The sequence below is a fragment of the Chamaea fasciata genome, unplaced genomic scaffold (assembly GCF_029207755.1).
Source record: "Chamaea fasciata isolate MVZ Bird 193981 ecotype frontalis unplaced genomic scaffold, bChaFas1.0.hap1 SCAF_2, whole genome shotgun sequence".
NCBI classification, from domain to species: domain Eukaryota; kingdom Metazoa; phylum Chordata; class Aves; order Passeriformes; family Sylviidae; genus Chamaea; species Chamaea fasciata.
In genome coordinates, this window is record NW_027094087.1 from 75,515,384 (window position 1) to 75,535,739 (window position 20,356).

The 20,356-nt window shown below is 38.7% G+C and overlaps 1 protein-coding gene across 3 annotated transcripts in view; it reads right to left on the reverse strand.

Annotated features, from left to right (window-relative positions):
• Window positions 1–18,276, reverse strand: part of UGGT2 (UDP-glucose glycoprotein glucosyltransferase 2) — an 80,200-nt gene extending 61,924 nt beyond the window's left edge. For all 3 annotated transcript variants that reach the window (XM_066176363.1, XM_066176362.1, XM_066176364.1), the window contains exons 1-6: window positions 18,119–18,276; window positions 16,119–16,201; window positions 7,944–8,074; window positions 6,706–6,818; window positions 2,136–2,310; window positions 36–132 (exon numbers count right to left, since the gene is read on the reverse strand). In XM_066176363.1, coding sequence (XP_066032460.1) covers window positions 36–132; window positions 2,136–2,310; window positions 6,706–6,818; window positions 7,944–8,074; window positions 16,119–16,201; window positions 18,119–18,276 — 757 coding nt within the window. The remainder of the gene's footprint in view (window positions 1–35; window positions 133–2,135; window positions 2,311–6,705; window positions 6,819–7,943; window positions 8,075–16,118; window positions 16,202–18,118) is intronic.
• Window positions 18,277–20,356: the final 2,080 nt, after the last annotated feature.

A 20,356-nucleotide genomic window follows, 5' to 3' on the forward strand; every position in this document is an offset into this window, starting at 1 on the left:
AACAAGATATCAAAACAACTAAAAACCCCACATACCTTTAACCTGCGTGTCATCTACTGCTTTATATTCTGTACTCTTTATTGCAAGTTCCACACCATATCCAGATAAATACATTTTCCTGGAATTTGGTTTCTGCTTGACGATATTATTTTAACAGAAGAAAAAAACATAACTTAAAAAATGTATTTAATGGAGATTAACAATATCTAATATTATAACTTCAAAATGTCATGAAGTCATTACTTAAATTCAGCTTTCAATTCAAAGTGCAAGGCATATTGACAGTCCACTGAGAAGGCATGTAAAAGAATGTGACCATGTCCTTTATTTCCTGCAAATCACAGAAAGGTTGGTTAAAATCATAGTCTTCACACAATACTAGAAGAGGGACTAGAACGGGTAGAGCTCATAGCACCCTACACAATTATTAATGCCTCACAGTTCACATTTTAAACTGCTACTCATGTCTTTGTAATGCTGCCAGACTTTGAGGACATTAAGAGGAAATTCTCTATTTTTGCATCAGACTTACTCTTCAAAAAAGTTTTGATAAAACATTTAATCAGTTTTTGCAAGAAGTAATAATAAAATGTATTAAACTATCATTGCTAAAAACAGGTTGCCACTCATTAAAAACAAACAACAGCTACTTCTAACTTTGGAGTGGAAGTTTGACATTCAACAGTGTAATTACACAAAGTATACTTACTTCTTATACACTTATTATACTCATACAGTATTTCTCTTACTTATTATACATGTCCTAATTTGCCCCAAATGTATGAAAACCCCCTTTCCAAAATGCAATTTGCACATGCACAGCAGCAATTTCTAGAAAGCCTCTGAGTTTTAGCTTGCAATTTCCAAGAACCATTCTGTACTGAGAATCCTTCAGACTACAAGGGAAAACCCAGCAGGGCTGGGAGGCTTCTCCATCCATCTTCTAAACAAAACTCAAGGGTGAGAGACCAGAGAGTCCTCTCAAAGTAGTCTCAGTGATACTCAGTTAAAAAAAGAAAGAGACAGCAGAAAGACCATACCTCTCCCGTTATCAATGCTCCCTCTTCTGGCATTTAATGTAAAAAAGGAAGGAGAATCCAACCCAGTGTGTACCAAAGAACAAAAATGGAGGTTGTGAGGAAGGAAGAAAAGGGAAGAGAGGTCTGAGGAGAGAAGAGGCGCAGGCAAGAAGACAACATGCATTTGGGGAGACCATGATGCATAAGACAGGCAGAGCAATGAGACACTTAATTACAAGTAGGCATTTATTGAAATAAAAGCATAAAAGAATGAAGTTCAATAAAAACTATTCCCCATATGACTTTGAATCCAAGACCGGTTTCCTCCAATTTCTCTATTTCATTACTGTGAGCAAACAACTCAAAGTCATCTGCAAACTACATTTCTCATCTCCCTGAAATGCCTGGTCTACATAAATCACAGCAACCTCTCACTCCATCAGATTATTCTCAGATTAGTCACACTATTTAAGAGTTGTACTTTGAATATAAATCACAAAAGCTTTCCAATAATCAAAACTGGGGACAATACAGTTCCATGTACTGGTATTTTTCTTATTTTGTTTTCGAGAGAAGAATAAGTTAAGAAAGAATTCAGAAACATTATGTTTCAAATAGAGACACTGAAACACAAACATTTGAAACTGGGCAGTGATGTTGGCCATGACAGCCCATGCTGCTGTATCTCAGTGAACAAGAGATTACATGGAGAATATGTAAAAATATAATTGGTAATTTCTCAGTTTGATTCTCTATTCTACTTTCCATTTCTCTAATGCTAATTACCAATATGTTCAGTCTGCTGCACCAAGATTCACCCGAGATCTTTGTACACTGTACAAACCCCAGACATATAACCAAAAAAAGAGGTATTTCAAGATCAGTGATGCAATCAGTGCTTGCATGCAGGATTGGTAACATTACCATGCTTTTCTGGCTTCACAGTTTGTATTTGGCGTATAACTTACTTAGGGACTTCTAATATTAGAAAATGTATTGCATAAAATTCAGCCAAATGCAAAACTAAATGTAGAAAATGTGTTTTGTCAAAAAGCAAGCAAAGCAAAGACAGAACACTAACAGTTTACTGAAACAATGTTGATTTAAATTGCATACCTGAACATAATGCCGGAGAACATAAACAATTTCCTCCTTTTGCGCCTTCTCAGATAAAATCTTGTGGAATTTGACAAAGTCTTTTGTACCCATTTCTGCATATAGAATAACTACTGGGCCATCCCCTTTGAGAGTTGGGAATTTATGGTCTCCCTTAAAAAGATATGGCCTGGGTCTGGTTTTAAAACAAATAATTGTGATATTATAAAGTCAGAAAATTAATTAAAACAGTGGCAGTTTTTCTACTTCATAATTTAAAAACTAATAAATGTTTATATGCTAAAAAGTACACAAGCCATGTTAAAGTCATCACAAAATAATAATTGCTCACAAACAAACCCAGAACAACAAATTCACAAATTAAAGTGTAAAAAACTTAAAAATCAGCATCAACTATAAATAATTGAAATATATTTTATCAAATCACAACACAAAGGATATGAAAAGCTTAGCACTTGGAGATTTTGTGCATCAGTAAAAGCTTTTAACGAGAATGATACATTGCATCTACTAGAGATGCACAGAGCAATCCATGAGTAACAGAGTAGCAGAGGGAGAGTCTCTGAAGTTTGAGAAAGCTGTCAACACACCTGGAAGCTAACTGGGGTTATACTATTTTGAAACCATCAGGCTCTGAGAATTTAGCTAATTTTGCAAATTTTGACTGCCTACCTACCCTCCTAATTGAAAACCAGGACTAGAAAAGTTATGCTGCAATGATTTCTTAGATAAATAAAAAGACCTTTTGAATAAAACCTGGGAAAGATCAAGAAGCAACAGAGGATATGATTGAGTAATACATTCAAAGTACTAATTATCAATGAGCACACTTTTTCAAAGTTGCCTTTGCACTGATGGTCAACAGACCAGTAAACGGTCTCCAAGCATCCCCAAGACATGTTAGGAAACTCTAATTCAACACACAGTACAGAACGGTGTGTGGTAGATACTCACTGAAGAACCATAGCGGAAAGGTGCGAGCAGAACACCACAGTTTCTGTGATGTGGATCTTTGGAACATCTTCAATGTAAAGAACCATAGAATAATTTACACTGCAAAGGTAACTGTGGGAATACAGCTAGGAAGAAGGATTCCAAGTACTGCTGAACTCATTACAGAAGTTGATGCGCTAGAGGGCTACAAGCCCTGGCAAGTCAAGGCAAGACCCTGAAGAAGGAAGAGTTCAAGGTGTATGTACGTATGTATGTATGTATGTTTGTGTGCAAGACAGTACAAGCCTGTTTAAGTCTGTACTAGCCCATAGTTAAGCAGTGTTACTAAGAAACATAGAAATGGTTGTTATGCTTGAAAGGTATTTTAATCAGCAGCGTGTTTAATAAAATTGGCTTCATGATGCAAACCATGAAGAGCTCGTCTCTTCAATCACTGGACAGGTAACCTTTGGAGGTAACGTGCTGCAAACCTTCCCTTCAAGCAGGAGCAATTTGTATGAGGTTACTCAGGGTTTTAACATCGATGTCCTATGTAAGTTTGGTACATAGGCAATCAAGGACCTCATTTGTAAGGCAGAAATAAAGGAGGGGCCCAGTTTAAGAATTAACTTGGCTGCAGGTAGTTGGGTGTGTCACAGAAATATCAGGAAAGCTGGCCCAAGCTATAATAGGACAAGGCAGACCAAATGGGTGAGATCCAGGAGTCTGAAACAACTCCTGAATGAGTGAGCTCAGTGGGAGAACTGATCCAGATTTGCCCCAACGAAAGCATATGTGTGAGATGTGACTTGTGCAACTTCCTTCTCATAACCAGAGAAACAAGAGCTGCCACTGTCATGGAGAGAGTGAAAAATCTCAACCAAGGGCGCTTCTCTTTTCCTAACTTTATCCACTCTACTTCAACCAACCAAGTTGGTTACTGAATGCTGCCATGATTTGAATAGTGACAATCTCATATCACAATGAACATGCTTCATGAAAATATTAAGTGCTGCAATGAAAAACACTGCATAGCGCTCCTCTAATGACCTTGGGTAGAGAATTAAAGTGTTCAGCCCTTGTAAATCCAAGATAAGCCTCTGTTCTTTGTTTCTCTTCAACACTGAATAGTAGCGACAAGGAATTGATTCTCCTGCTCTTAGAACTGAAAGGTAATTAATTTTCTGCCATAAGAGATGCTCATAAGAAGGCTGCGTGAAAGACAAGGAAGAACAGCTGGGCAGGCAAAAAGAAAAAGAGGAAAAAAATTTACACAGATGTGGAGTTCAACACTTGCTAGGGTAGCACAGGCAACTATATGCTTGTCTAGATAGTACCCAGGACAGGATGCAGAAGCAGTCTGATAGAAGACAGCAAACACGTACTGACAAATGTAAGGCACTGATTGTTTTGAGCAAAATGTGACTCCAATTAATGCTTCTGCTCTTCACAGCGACAGCCCCAGAAACCTTAGTGCTGTGTTTTGGACAGTTAGCAAGATAAGCAATCCCAACCATTTAACCATGTGTTCTTTGACATGCCCAGAGCCCTTGAGCTCTGGAGCCATTGCCCCCCCACCCCTCCCCCCCAAAAAAATACTTTCAATTAGAGCCACACAGTCCATTGCAACATGGCTGAAAATGCAAAAGACATCATCACAGTCGCTGTTGCATTAAGGACTGAATGAAACAAAACCTTAACTTTGACATGCAGAATATTTGGCCTGAGACTTCCTGAATGTTGGGTTGAGATGATGAATCCACACACAAAGAATGCTATAGCCTCTTCTTTCTCTTCCAGTGAGATTTGAAATTATCAGTCCCTAAAATCAGGACATTTCTAGCATCCTCATCCAAATATGGTGAACAACTGAAAGCATAGCTTAAACTGGCCTGGCTGAACTGGAAGAGTCATGACAGACAGAAGACACAGAATAGAACACAAAGGAAAGTATTTTGGAATAAAAGAAGAATCAATAAATCAAAAAGAACTCTTCCATGAAGAGTCAGAAAAAGAATGACTGCTTTAGAGCAACCAGATGTGACACAGCACACTGTCCCTTATATCATTTGTTCACCTGGTAGAATAAAAAATAACAGGAGCACAGCCCTATCATTATCACCTAGCCTAAATATCACCAGCATAGGTGAAGCATCTGCTACCCGGAGTACAAATGGAACTAACAGTGGAAACAACTACCTGAACATGTGAATGTGAACATGTTTTTCTGAGAGTCTTACTCCAGGAACGCTAAATATCTAAGTGACACAACTATTTTGGGGTGGTGAGGAGGGAAAATTCGTCAAGATTTTGTCCCTGCAACTCTGAATGGTGTGATGTGACTGACTGCAAAGTTATAAGAAAATAGAAGACCAATCAAATAAAAGAAACCTCAGTTTTGTTTCAAGTTCTTAATGATTTCTAGAAGTCTAAATCTCTCAATTCTGAATAATTCAGGATTCTATTATTTAGTATTGTGATTTTCCAGAATTTTTTACATTTGGGAATAATATGTCCAGAGAGAAGAATGTGCTAAATCCAGCTAATTGCTTTAAAAGTTTACTACATTCAGACATTGCAAAAAAATGTTATGGTCTCATGATGTCTTAATATATGGTCACAAGAATTCAACAACATTTTAAATTATCTGTAGCATATTTTGGCTTTTATCTAGGAAAAAAAAGACATTTTTTAGAAGAACATAACTGGCAAAAATGAGAAATTGTAAACTAGACAGTGAGTTGTTTTTACAGAAACCTTGGCTATTGAATAAGCAAAAGACAATGATTTAGTAGGTTGTAATTGTATCAATGGGCTTAGAACATACCACAAATCACACATGTAGAACACAAAATTATTTTCAGAAGCAACCAACCCCAAAGAGACAAATTTACAGGTTTTCAGAGTTTCCTCCCACAATTTATATTTGACCAAAAGCAAAATCCAAGAAATATACCGTACTAAATAATCTTTTAGCTCTGCATACCTCCATGAAATGGCTGAGGGTATGGATACTAATGTATACTATGGAGACCATTGCAGGGGGAAGAAAAAACAACCAACTAAGAAAAGAATGCTACATGCAGGTCTTGAAAAAAACACAAATTAATACTTTTCTTAAAAAAATAGAGATTAAATACTATGTTTTCATTATTTTGTAATTGTTATTTTGATAGGCTGTACACATTTTACTTCAGAGCTCCAATTCTGGATTGATGCCAGTTACCACAGGACAAAACCTGCAGAAAGGATTGGTAAGTGTGAAGTCTAGCACAAGGTGAGGAAAGGTTATGCCAGCTGAGGTAGACTCCTCTTCTACTCCTATGCCAAGCCCTTGCAACCCAGAAAACCTCAAGTGCTTTGACACTGGCTACAGAGAAGGTCTGTCAGCAGAGTACTGTGTCAGACATACAAAGCTGTAAGTTTGTACAGAAATTACACGGTAACTTAAACTTGACTATTCCATGTAAAAGAAAAAAAAAAAAAGGAAAAAAACCAAAATTGTCCACGTGATTAGAGGACCAAAAGGTCTATGATTTTATTTCAAAACCTACTTTGATTCATAACTGATGAACTCTCATAATATTAAGCTCTTTAGTAATCTATTTTTCCTCTTAAACCAGATCATTATATTTACCTCTTAGTAGCCTTCTTCAGCAGCTTTTTTATTTCATTAGTCTTACAGGTGTGCTTCTCATGGATAACCACAAATGCATTGCAGCCTTCTGGTGGAGGTTCATCAGCTGCAATCTAATATTTCAACAATTATACTCAACCAGAATGCTTTGATTGCACTTAAAACTCACATCCCTTTGATTAAAATAACTCAACAGCTGCCATTAAGCTGTGTTTCTAATTAAGCCCATTCAAAACTGGGTACATGTGGGGGGGTAAAGAAAAAAAAAGAAAAATATTAAAAGATTAAGACCCTGTAACCTTTGTGAGGCATAGTCTATTAAATGCAGTCATACTCCAGCAAATGAAAAGTACATTCATATTCTATAAAGACAGGACTGAGAAATCTTCTCCACAGGCTGAAAACACAGCCTGTACTCTGAGATATCTTTAACTTTGGTTCCTATCAGCAATCATGTTAACATCCAAAGATTAGACTTCTAAACCAATAAATCCCAAACAAATAATGTCGGTTTTTGATTCACTCTCCCATCCCCTGCCTTTTTTTAAAAAGCTCTACTCTGCTATTCCAATATGAAATGGGAATCATGTGACTGCATGTCAGTGAGTCTGGATTCACCAGCTGAAAGGTAAAAACAAAAAAGACATGAATCTGAGATTATGATGTTCCTCCAGAGAACACCTGCAAAACTCCCTAACTTTATTACAGCATATTACCTTTCAGAAACATGGATTTCTCACTTTAGCCTAAAGGTGGCATTGCTAAAAGGAGGAGTTGCAATTTTAGGTTTAGAGGCACAGTGAATTTATGACCTCTCACTTTTTAATTAATAAATCATGTATTTTCTAATTTTTCAACTTTTCAAATACTAAAATAATGAGAAATATGAGAGATCCACTAAATAACAAATATAAATTATTTGAAGCTACAGGAAGTGCCCTACTCCAGCAATGTCTGAGTTCCCACAGGACTGTTTGAAGCAATGCAAAAAATCCTCACGATCAGAATTTTAATAAATGAACAATTGCAAAAAAATTCTACCCTGAAAAGAATGTTATCCATACAATTGAATATCAATATTTTTTCCTGTCAATATAACCAGCTTATAAAGCATCACCTTTACTATGTTAGATTTCAAATGATACTGGCATATATTTTACTGAACTGTAACAATGAACATTGTTCAGCCAAATTACCTCATTCAATCATGTACCAAATATATCAGGCAATACTGTTACCTGCTGAAACATCTGAACAGTTGGAGAATAAGCCCGTGTGGAAAGTGCAAACTTCAATAGATTGATTTGCAAATTGGATAAAAATTGTCCTGCTTTCTTCAAGATTAAATTGTAATAGGAGTACTCTGAATCTGTTGAAGAGGAAAAAAGAAAAAACAAACCAAAAGAAAAGACAAACTTTTAATATTTAGCCCTAAATGATGTGGTCTATCTACCTACACTACATAATAAGCAAGCATTAATGCCAGTGCTTCTTGGCATTCAAAAGTCTTCAGTGTTGTCCACTAATAACTGTTTCCTTTCCTACAAATCCAGAGGCCTAATATAAAAAAAACACCAAAAAAACCCAAACGGACAACAAAAGAGAGCTCAATAGCAGTAGTTAATATCAAAGTTATTTTCAGCAATATAAAAACCCACTCAACAATTATGTTTCTTGAAAAATCTATATGGAGAGTCCTGAATACAGCATTATTTTACAGATAATTTCCTCACATTTAGTTTTGAAACACTCCAACCATGCAACTTACATAAATAAAAATCTTGTGAAGCTGTCATTCTTTGGGCTACTTTCACATATTCTATTTCTTCCTCAAAAATATATGATAAACAAGAGTATGAAAATGGATACAACATGTGAAATATTTTCCCCCCTCCCTGCATATCTTGTATTTTCAAGGTCAAAATTAGGACTCTGAGTAAGAAGGTAGGTGGATGGTGTACGGAAATGACAGAAGTGATAATACAGAACATTGGTTGGAAATAATTAACCTTCAATTCTCATTCTAGAGGCATACTCAATTTTCATAACCAAGCAGCTTCTATCCTCTCATTTTCTTCTTTACAACTCTGTCATGGTTGTAAAAAAAAAAAAAAAATAAAATAAATAAATAAAAATTTTTTTGCTCTTAAAGCCTCTAGTATCTCATTTCTGCTATTTCCTCCTTAAAAGTCATTATTTAGAAAGGCTGGATTTGCTGTAATTCACTAGAAAACCCTGACATTAGAAAAGTGTATAACCTGCATTTCAAGAAAGCTCCTTCCCATGAACTCTATATGATGACCTGGTTTCAGCAGGGGTAGAGTTAATTTTCTTCCTACTAGCTGCTACAGTGCAGTGTTTTGGATTTGATATGAGAATAATGTTGATAACACACTGAAGTTTTAGTTGTGGCTAAGTGGTGCTTACCCTGAGTCAAGGACTTTTCAGTTTCCCCTGCTCTGGCAGCACAGAGGTGCACAAGAAGCTGGGAGGGAGCATGGCCAGGAGAAGCTGACCTGAAGTGGCCAAAGGGTCACTCCATACCGTGGAATGCCACACTCAGTATAGAAGCTGGGAAGGTTGGCTGGAAGCTCTCAATCTCTGCTTGGAGACAGGCTGGCCATCAGTCAGTGGGTGGTGAGCAGTTGTGTTGTGCATCACTTGAGAGAAGTTTTATTCATCTCTTTTTCCTTCCTGTTGCTATTATTATTATTATTATTATATTTCAGTTTATTTCAATGATTAAACTGTTTTTATCTCAACCCACAGGTTTTACCTTTTCCTAATGCTCTTCCTCATCCTAGTGTGGAGGACAGAGAGTAGACATGTGCTACTTAGCTGCTGGCTGGGTCTATTCCATGACATATAATTGTTACTGTCTTACATTAAATTCAATGGATGAAAAACCTATCTATATTCTCTACACACCACATAGCCCTGGCAGAACCTAAATGGCAAAAAAGCTGGTGAAGGCTCTTCAGCACAAGTCCTATGAGAAGCAGATGATGGAGCTGGGGATGTTTAGCCTGGAGGAGGCTCAAAAGAGATCTTATCACTCTCTGCAACCATCCAAAAGGAGGCTGTAGCCTGGTTGGGGTCAGCCTCTTCTTCCTGCCAAGTATCGACAGGGGAAATGGCCTCAAGCTGTGCCAGGGGAGGTTCAGGTTGGACATCAGGAAGAATTCTTTCACTGAAAGGGTGGTTGAACATTAGAATGGGCTGCCCAGGGAGGTAGTGCAGTCACCATCCCTGGAGGTGTTCAAGAAGTGACTGGATGTGGTACTTGGTGCTATGGTTTAATTGGCAGAGCAGCAACCAGAGGTTGGACTCAGTCTTGGAGGTCTTTTCCAACCTTAATGATTCTGTTATTCTAAATGAGATAAATTTGGCCTCACACATTCCAAACAGTGAATATAAACATTTGGAAGCAACAAATCCTTCCAGATTGAAACTTTTTTTCAATAACTGTATTTTCAAATTTTCTTGAAATTATCTCCACAACAAGAAAATTAAATCCGAAATTTCTGCCTCTCCACTCTGCCCCACACTATCCTATTGAAGACAATGAAGAGCTATTAAGTACATAATTCTAAAGATACTGCCTCAATAAAATATTTTTACCACAAGTCTTTAATTTTTTTGGCTTATAAATTTCATCTGTGCTTTCACTGCTGTGTTTAAAACAGCTGAATTTTTTTTCCTGGAAGATGATTATGATGATGATGATTTTAATAAGTTAAAAATAAAAAAGGCAGATAATTTTTATCATCCTACAAAAATGTCTGTACAACATTGACAAGGATATATTTATCAAATCATGCATCCACTCCTACTACCTCAACTTCTATTAACACTGTTGGTTTCATTTAGAATACAACTGTACTTAAAACTTCTCCAAGATACATTAATTCATATCAAATGCTATATGAGCCACCTAATGCAAAACCAATTTTTAGAGTTTATTACATAGACAGAATATTCTGACATAGAAGGAATCCACAAGGACCCTCAAGTTTAACACTACAGTGAACTTAAGTGTACTCTTAGATCCTGTACATGGATTGAACCTGTGACCTTGGTGTTATTAGAACCATGCTGTAACAACTCAGCTAACTACAGTTAAACAGAACAATGGTTTGAGCTTTGCAAATTGTTTTCACATAGCATTGAATCCTTGACATTTGGTACTACTTGCCCTCTAAGCTCATTTTAACATTGTCAAAAGAGTAGAAGTCATAGTATGTTTCTTAGGATGTTACAGGGAATCGCAAAGAAGCAGATTTCTCTGGTTATAAAATCCTGCATTACAGCATATTACCACTAAATCATTAACAAAGTCAATTTAAAAGTAAATAGGAGACCACACTAACAGAATACAGCTCCAGAGTGCAGGCATCTGAATGGACATGTATGAGCTTCACATCTGTGAACTTTCATCCCAGCCATGAGATATATAGCCTAGGGGCCAACAAAACCTGAAAACTTCACTCTGAAGATGCCTGAATTTGCCTGCTGAAAACCTCTCACAGCTCCTGTAGCCAAATTGGTTAGATTGACTCCAGCAAGAACTGAACAGCCAGCTAAGCAGACTCATGTTTAAATGTTGACATTTACTATCCACAATTTACAGCAGTTAGCTTTCATCACAGGTAAGTTAAAAATAATTAAAAGAGACAACCAGGCCAGTCACAAAAGATAAGAAAGTATTACAGCACAGCTCCTCAGACCTCATGTACACACAGCACAAAATTAATCTGAATATATGCCAGTAACCCACAGGAGAATTCAAAGAACTGAGGCACAGGAGGTAGGGAGAGTAAACATAAGGGACATAATTAATCAGAAGAACAGAGTGTGCTGGAATAATTACTTGGTGGGATGGATGTATGAGGATTGTTCCAACTGCATAGATATGAATGTTTGGATCCACAGATGAGCTAGGGAATTAGAGATCCCAGGTAACAGCAGTTCAGGCAATCACTAGCCAGCCAAACCTGTGCCATTCAAGCAAGATGCCAATAAAGAGGGAATATGTTATTTTATTGCATTATTAGTATAGAAATGCCATGTTTGTGAAACTGATTCCTCTGGAATCTTTAAAATTTATATACACATAAAAAATGCTTGTCTAATTTAGTTGTGAATAATGTGTAGTCTTCTAGATTGCAAAAAATAATTTACATGATTGTTGTTTATATGAGATACACTGTTACATTTTTCAGAGAAAATTGCTTCCATAGAGAAAATATGTTTGCATGTCGGTTTTGTTTTGGGTTTTAATATATATTTATGAGGTTGCTGAAAATTCAATATATAAACTGAAGCACTTGGGAAGACAGTAAACACTCAAGTGATAATTAGCCGGCAGGGAACTGGCTACTTACTTTCTCTCAGTGATCATAAATTAACCTTTAGGGATATAAAAGCAGCAGCAAGTTTAAAATGCCATCTTCAGTGTTTTGTAAGTGCTGGTTTTAGTATGAAATTTTTGCAGCTTTCATTTCTCTATAACACACCTGCAGCTCAAAATAGCATCATCTGCCTTTCCAAGCATTTCACAAGCCTGGCAGAAAATATGTTGCACATTAAGTAGATAGAAACAATGTTGCCCATGTTATTGGAAGACCTCACATTAATTTGATACAGTGTATCCCATCACTAACCTTCTCCTGTTCTCCATGTGGTATAATCAAGATGCTGCCCAAGCTTATTTGCGTCCATATTACAAAAGAAAAAAGTAAAAATCGCCAAACACATCACCAGACTAAATGTTTCACCAAATTTCATGCACATAATTCCTACCAAATCCATTAAACTGCTGCAAATATCGCAGCTAAACAGACAATTAATAAAGCTAATTTTGTAATGCTAAATATTTTAAATGAGCAAATTAACAAGAGATGTTGATTATTCTAAATTTAAAACAACAAATCCTGAGAACTGATTAAAAAAAAAAAAAAAAACAACAAAAAAAACCACCCAGATTGAAAATCAACCAAGGGAGGATTTAGAAAAAAAAAGCAAGCTACCCTATTTGATTTTTTAAGTTGCCTTATAGCTGTAACACTTTACTACTCTTCTGAAACATCCAACAGTATGTTGGGTACAAATCTATCATCCAATTCCTTTATAAACCTAGATTTTCAGCTTCAAATCTAGGAATTCTTTACCTTTTATGAAAATGGTTCAATTTAAACAATCAATGGTTTTATTTCCTGCTTATTCGTGCTGTCTACACTAGGCATCACTCAGAGAATAACTGAAAAGTCAATCCTTTTTCAGCCAGATCCTTTAATTTACTGAAGTAGTTGTTGCTACATCAGTTTTAACACATCATGAACATCCCTCTACATCAATGTGTCTTGACATGCAGCTACTAAGACAGAACTCATTCCACACCATACCAAGAACCAACTTCTCCTCAGAGGTAAACAATTACACACCTCGCAGTAAACTGTGCCACTGCAGCAGATTCTCCGCTCAAACTGACCGGTTTATTGTAAACATCTAATGCAGACTTTCTGTTCATGAAGAGCATCCATTCCTTAGATTAAGACTACCCCAACTACGACTTCACTTTTAGGAAAGCCACTTGGTGCCAGAACGTCAAATTTCCCTGCATTACTGTCATAGTTGTGTGTTGGCCATAAAGATAAATATACACACCAGCTTCCCAATATGTTTCATTAAAGTAGTATTTTAGTATAGTCTCAAGGTTGCCAACTGCCAGCATCTAACAGTTCATTGGCATGATAGGTCATGGAGATCATTCTACTGTAATTTATTTATTGTTAGTCACAGAATTTATCCTCAATCACAGAGTTTATCCAGGTGAAGTAGGTATTTAACTAACAGCTAATTTCAACAGACATCTGTGTCACTAATAATAAACGTCATCAAAGCTTCAAACTCCTTGGAAAGTGTGTCCAAGCAAGCAAAAAAGAGATGGCTGATAAAACAAAACCAACCCTGACACATCATCTGATACAGCAGTCTTAAGGCAACACCAACTGCATCTAAACCACTCACAGAAAAAAGAGTAAGTTAAAAATTACTTTGGGAGGTCACTTTATCCAAACTGTTACTTAGAGATATAATTTCAAGGCTTGACTAGGCTGCTCAAGGCCTCATGCAGTAGAATTTTGAATTATCTCAATGAGTAGAGATTCCAGAGCCTCCTGGAGCAGTTTCAATGTTTAACCAATCCCAGGGCAGAAAATTTCCTCCAGTATCTAACCACAACTTCCATGTTTCAACTTCTGCCCTTTGCTTTTTTTCATACTGCTGTGTACACCTTCAGGAAGGGCCTGGTTCCATTTTCTTTGCACATATCTCTAGTAGGAAGCTGAAGATACAAGATGTCTCCTTACTCCTTCCTTTCTCAGGCTCACTCACAGCCTTTCCTCAGAAGTCTGCTCTACTTTCCTAACCACTGCAGAGATCCTCTCCTAGATTTGCTCCAATGATGGACTCTTGTCTTTCTTTTCACAGGGAGCCCCAACATGGCCCCAGTACTCTAGATTCAGTCTTACAAGTGTCTCATACAGTGGAATAAACATTTTCACCTCTTGCTGCTGCAATCTGGCATGTAGTTGGCCTTCTCACTGTTTGCAAGGATCCCCATTCTGCCTCTCAAAAAAACACTTTCTAGTCAGTTGGCACCAAGATTATGCTGTTGCTGAAATTATTCCAGCCCACATGCAGGGAGTCTGTAAAGCACCTTTGCTGAATTTCCCAATGTTTTTGCTGGCCTGTCCCTCCAGCCTGCCAAGGTCCCTCTAATTACAGTCCCACCTTCCAGCTTCTCCTCCCAGTTTTGTGTCATTCCCAGCCTTATGGAGGGTATAACACATGCCACTATCCTGTGTGCTGACAAAGACCTTCAACAACATTAGACAACAGCACTAGCCTCAACAAACGCTACTAGTAGCTGACCACAGGTCAAATTTTGCACCGCTCTCCATTTTCCATGTCCTCATGCTTTATATAGAATGGCTTTTAGCAGCATTCATCACCTGGGCATTCTCTTCTCAGTAACTCTCTCTGGTTTTGTACACACTTCTGACATTGAGATCAACATCACACAGTAATTTTGGGTGTTCTTTTATAGTTTTCCCAGTTGATACTCTACAATTAAAATCACAGTTCTTTGTTCATTTTCTCCTTGTACTTTTTCCATTCTAAAGAAATGATAAGGAAAACACAGGGAGATAGCAAAGTCAAAAATCACACTTTACTTGACATAAAGCACATCATGGAATCAAAAGCAGCAAAATTATTTACCATGTGTGACCCTGTTCCCTTCTTACTAATGTTTTAAGTCTACTGGCTGCTTGGAGCACTGCTGAGCACTCAAGTAACATTATCACATGCACACCACAATCTTTTTTAAATTGTATTTAGTCAGTCACAACCATTGAAAGGTTTCTCAAGTCCTCTCTCCCATATACAGCATTTTTCATGTACCTGCACTTCTCACTGCCCTTTTCTGCATGATCTCTCTACAATTTTTTATCTTTTGACTATTAATTTAACATTCAATTTCCCTCAAGTCTCTTCCAGTGGTAGTGTTAGGGGCTCAGACTCATGCCTATAGAGTTGTACTATTCTGTAAGTAAAGGGCAAAATGAAGCAGCCTTTGCTTGTTTTGAAGCCTTTTTCGCCTTGTTCATCTGTTGACTTACCAAGCAGGTCTAATACTGCCCAACCCGGTGTAAAGCCCTGCAGGTCTCCCAATTTTTCATTACCATGGACATTTCTAGTAAACTGTTCTCCGAGGTTTTTTCTGGGGTGGCTTTTTATGTTTCTTTTGCTGGACTTTATGCTTTGGTCTTCTCTCCAAATTTCTAACAACTTAATATTCTTCTGTCTAATCATGGAAGGCGTTTTTAGTCGTGTTTTGTCAGTGACAAACCTTTATTCTAAAACATCAGTACTGATGTGAGAAAACAGTCTCCATACTTGCCATGTACAAGTATTAAACCTTTTCTGGTAATTCTTTAAATTTCTCCTTCAGCATTTCCTAGCATTCTCATTTTAGTTATCTGTGTGATTTTATGCCCTGCAGGCATCTATCCTACAGAAAACATGAAGTCTCAATATCCTATAAGCTCTTGGCAAGTCATGTAAGCAGGTAGGTATCTTTAATCTTTACATTTCTGTTCCACATTGTAAGAGCAGTTCAGTCCATCTCACTTTTCTTTTTTTTTTCCTTTTCTTTTTTTTTTTTTTAATTCCTCCGCAAGTATTGCTCTTAGGGGAAAATATGCTACAACTTTCTGAAAGAAACCTACCTAGTAAGCAATAATGGAAGAGTCAGGCTTGACCTGCCCTAGAACTAATTAATGTGTTGTGTCTCAAGTTAAATACAGCACAAGATAATATACTAAAAATCAGCATGCTGTTTAACTTACCTCCTTGCTTATAAACTGTTAATTCCCGCACAGTTTCCAAGAACTGCCAAAACTTCTCATTACCATCTTCTGCAATAAATTCACTGTTTAAAAACAGAATTTTCTATAGGTTGATTTTGTCTAAAGATGTACCACAGTAAAATCCTTCAGTTGTTTAAAATAATAAATATCCATCAGCAACCAAATGTTAGACATTCAATGACTATCTCCATAGAATAAACACTGAACTGAGCTGTATTTTGGTCAAAAGACATTTCGAACAAAGTACTATCATCCAAACTCAACAATCAGAGCTGTAAAGCATGCAGACTGTTCTCTTGTTACAGAAAACCCCCAAAACATTAACTTTACTTTTCCACAGATATTCCAATATACACTTATAAATGAAATCAATTCAGTATAGAAACTTTATTTAACAGCAGCTAACTATACAAATAAGAACACACTCTCTGTCAGGTTACAGTTTTTCATTAAATTACAGGCTTTCATCAACAACATTTACTTCGCTGTGCATGGAGGAAGATGGTCAATCTTTGAAACACTTTCAAACATGAGTTAATCCTTACAAAGCATAAAAGGTAAGGTTTACTTTATATCAAATACCACTCTTCCAATTTATTTTTTTTTTCAAACTGGAAGAGGCAAAATTTAGGTTAGATATACAGAAGAAATTCTTCACTGTAAGGGTGCTGAGGCATTGGAACATGTTTCCCTGAGAAGCTGAGGATGCCCCATTCCTGGCAGAGTTCAAGGCCAGGCTGAATGGTTGCTCTGAGCAATCTGGTCTAGTGGAAAATGTCTCCCATGGCAGGGGAGTTGGAACTAGATGGTATTTAAGGTCCCTTCCAACCCAAACCATTCTGTGATTCACAGGTAACATTTCTACGGTTTGTGGTTTTCTTTAAGGGATCACCAGTTGCTTTCGCTCCCCTTGCTTATGTCTACCAAAAAGTTCCATTTGCTAGCATGACTATATTGTTTTCTAATCTTTACTTTGGAAGTTTGCCTCTCCTTTGATTACAGAAGCTTGCAGTTCTCCCCATCATGGGTGTTCTCCAAACAGCAGCAAGTAAGTTTAAAAACAAAACAAATTTAAGCCAAATGGGCAGGGGAGCCACAAGCATCTAAAACTGGAGAACATTTTTCCTTTCTATTGTGGAACACAGAGTGGTTTGGGTTGGAAAGGACCTTAAAGATCATCTGGTTCCAATCCCCTGCTATGGGCAGGGACACCTCCCACTAGAGCAGTTTGCTCAAAGCCCCATCCAGCCTGGCCTTGAACACTCCCAGGGATGGAGCATCCACAACTTCTCTGGACAAACTGTCCCAGTGCCTCACCACCCTTACAGTGAAGAATTTCTTCCGCACATCTAGCCTAAACCTACTCTCAGTTTGAAGCCATTCTTTCTCGTCCTCTCATTGCATGGCCTTGTAAGAAAGGCTCCCGCCCCATCTTTCTTGTAGGCTCCCTTCAGGAGACTGAAATTAGGTCATCCCAAAGCCCTCTCTCCTCCAGGCTGAAGTTACGATTACAAGATAACAATACCTTTTGAACTACCACCGAGTTTCACTCTTACAGGTTCACATCTACACTAGTACCTTTATAATCACTTAATTAACGTGCTAACTACTTGGGGGCAGACGAAGATGTTACTCAGTGGGAGGCAGGGATTGTGTAATTGGCCCATTACATCTCCTCAACCCAGCGACCTGCAAAACTCCTGAGCAGGACAAATACGAAGCCGCTTGTACAAAGCGCGGGAGAGCCTTGGCAGCACTGTCCGCAACACTTTCCGAGGTGAGAAAACCGTCCAGCCTCACATCCACAAAGTGCTTTAACACACCCTCCGACAGAGAGAAACCCTGACAGCCCCCCCTTCCCGCTCAGCGGAGGGAAAAGGGGGTCCCTCCGCCCTCCTGTTCCCCAGGAGACAGCCAGGACAGGGCGGCCGCTGGCAGGAGGAGGAGAAGGAGAAAGAAGAGGAGGAGGCTGCACGCACCTCGCCTCCAGCAGCAGCGGGGTCGCCGGCCACTTCGCCGCCAGGCGGGCGGTCACAGGCTGTGAAGAAGAGGCCGGAGCGGTGCCGCAGGGGCACGGCCGGGCGCACAGCAGGGAGAGCAGCAGCGCCGGCGGCAGCAGCAGCGCCCAGCCCGCCATGAGGAGCAGCGGTGCTCGGGGACGCCCAGCCCCGCACGGCCCCGGCGGCCGCGACGCTCGCCCCGCCCACACAGCCATGCCGCTCTCCTACTGGCTGCGCCGCGCCCCCGGCGTTGCGCTATTGGTCAGCCTGGAGGCCAATCAGTGGCTGACGGCATATAAATAGCGGGGCGGCCGGGGCTGTGACACGCGGCCCCCGGAGTGCGCAAGCGCAGAAGGAGCGGTCTGCCCTCTCCGCCCTGAGGCGCGCCTGTCGCGCCCCTCCTGCCGGCGTTGGGGCAGTCCCGTTATTTTTCTTTTCTTTTCTTTTCTTTTCTTTTCTTTTCTTTTCTTTTCTTTTCTTTTCTTTTCTTTTCTTTTCTTTTCTTTTCTTTTCTTTTCTTTTCTTTTCTTTTCTTTTCTTTTCTTTTCTTTTCTTTTCTTTTCTTTTCTTTTCTTTTCTTTTCTTTTCTTTTCTTTTCTTTTCTTTTCTTTTCTTTTCTTTTCTTTTCTTTTCTTTTCTTTTCTTTTCTTTTCTTTTCTTTTCTTTTCTTTTCTTTTCTTTTCTTTTCTTTTCTTTTCTTTTCTTTTCTTTTCTTTTCTTTTCTTTTCTTTTCTTTTCTTTTCTTTTCTTTTCTTTCGCGTAGTTTAGTGCAAGTAAGTGATTTGCGTAGGGTGCTCTGGGTGGTGGTGGCTGCAGGAGGCTGAGGAGGGCTATGGCTGTGTCCGGGGACAGCAGCCGCCTGCCCTGGCGCTCTCTTAAGCTCTCGCTGGCCGTGTCCTAGCGGAGTGCTCCCCTCGGCCTTCACCAGCCTACAAACGAATCGTAAAAGGCTTACTCTGGGTGAGCAGCTTCAGACATAACATACACATGCAGCTGTTCCTCTGAGAGGGAGGTATTTAATTTGCCCTTCCTCCAAGTTTTCCAAACCGAATTCTATTTTGAGATGTGTTTTGTTTCTTATCTGCGTTTTTTTTTTTTTTTTTTTTTTTTTTTTTTTTTCCGGTAAGAAGCATGAGCTTCACGGGAATCCTGCCTCTACCTTCTGCCTAGCTTGGAATTTTCAGACTCGTGTTCTCTAATTCCTAATTTTTTTCTGTGTTCAAAATCTCTATAGTTAATTCCATTTCCTCAACAACGCTGCTACGGTCCCTCAGTTTTCCAGACTTAAGAGAGGCTGGTGCTGCTGGAGCTGTGTTGTGGGATGCTAATACAGAGCAGCTCTGCACAGTTGTCCATTGGAGGAAGACACCCCCCCCCCCCCCCCCCAGCTGTATTAAAAACGGGATATTGCCTTTTCCAAAATGTGACTCATGGAAGTCAAAGCTGAAACCTGGAATGTCTTACTGCTGCGTGCACTTTAATATCTTTTGCACACAATCATCTCCTGACTGCTCAAAGTTGCTTTTTGGGTGGTGGAAGCTGGTGAGGGCATAACTGCAGGGAGCAGGCTATGCATTTTATAGTTTGGATGGTTAGTGCTTCTCAAACTATGGTACAGAAACTTGCCTTCACAGAATGCCTGTATTTAACGTGCTTCTGGGTCTTTATAATGTCAAAGTATGAAAAATACCTCCTGACGGACATTCATATCTAAATTCAGCCTGTGGCCTTTGTGGTAGATTTTTTTTGGACTTGTTCACACAAGTCTGTGCTGTTGTAAAACCTCAGACTATTTCCAGCTACCATTGTGTCACATCAATGATGCCAACTTTAATGTTAATAAGGTTAAGTAAATCTTACCTAAAACTTGTAGTGCAGCCTTAATACACCTCTGCAGAAATAATGTAAACCACAGGAATATTTATCATGGTTTATGTTGTAAGGCCATTAGAAATAACAAAATCCAGCATCTTTTCTATGGAGAAAGGCTGTGATACACTTCATTTCTTTCATACTGAAAGTTCAGGAGTTGCTACTGCTGACAGGGATTGCATGGCCAGAGTACTGTATGGATGAGTAAGTTTGGACCCCCTTGTCTTTCTGTGCTAATAACCCAGGTATGGGGCCAAACTCTTCCATCCATAGAAAGTACGTACACATGTGATGAGCTGATAAAACATATTTCCATCACTCCCTAGTAAAGTTCAAAATGCTTTT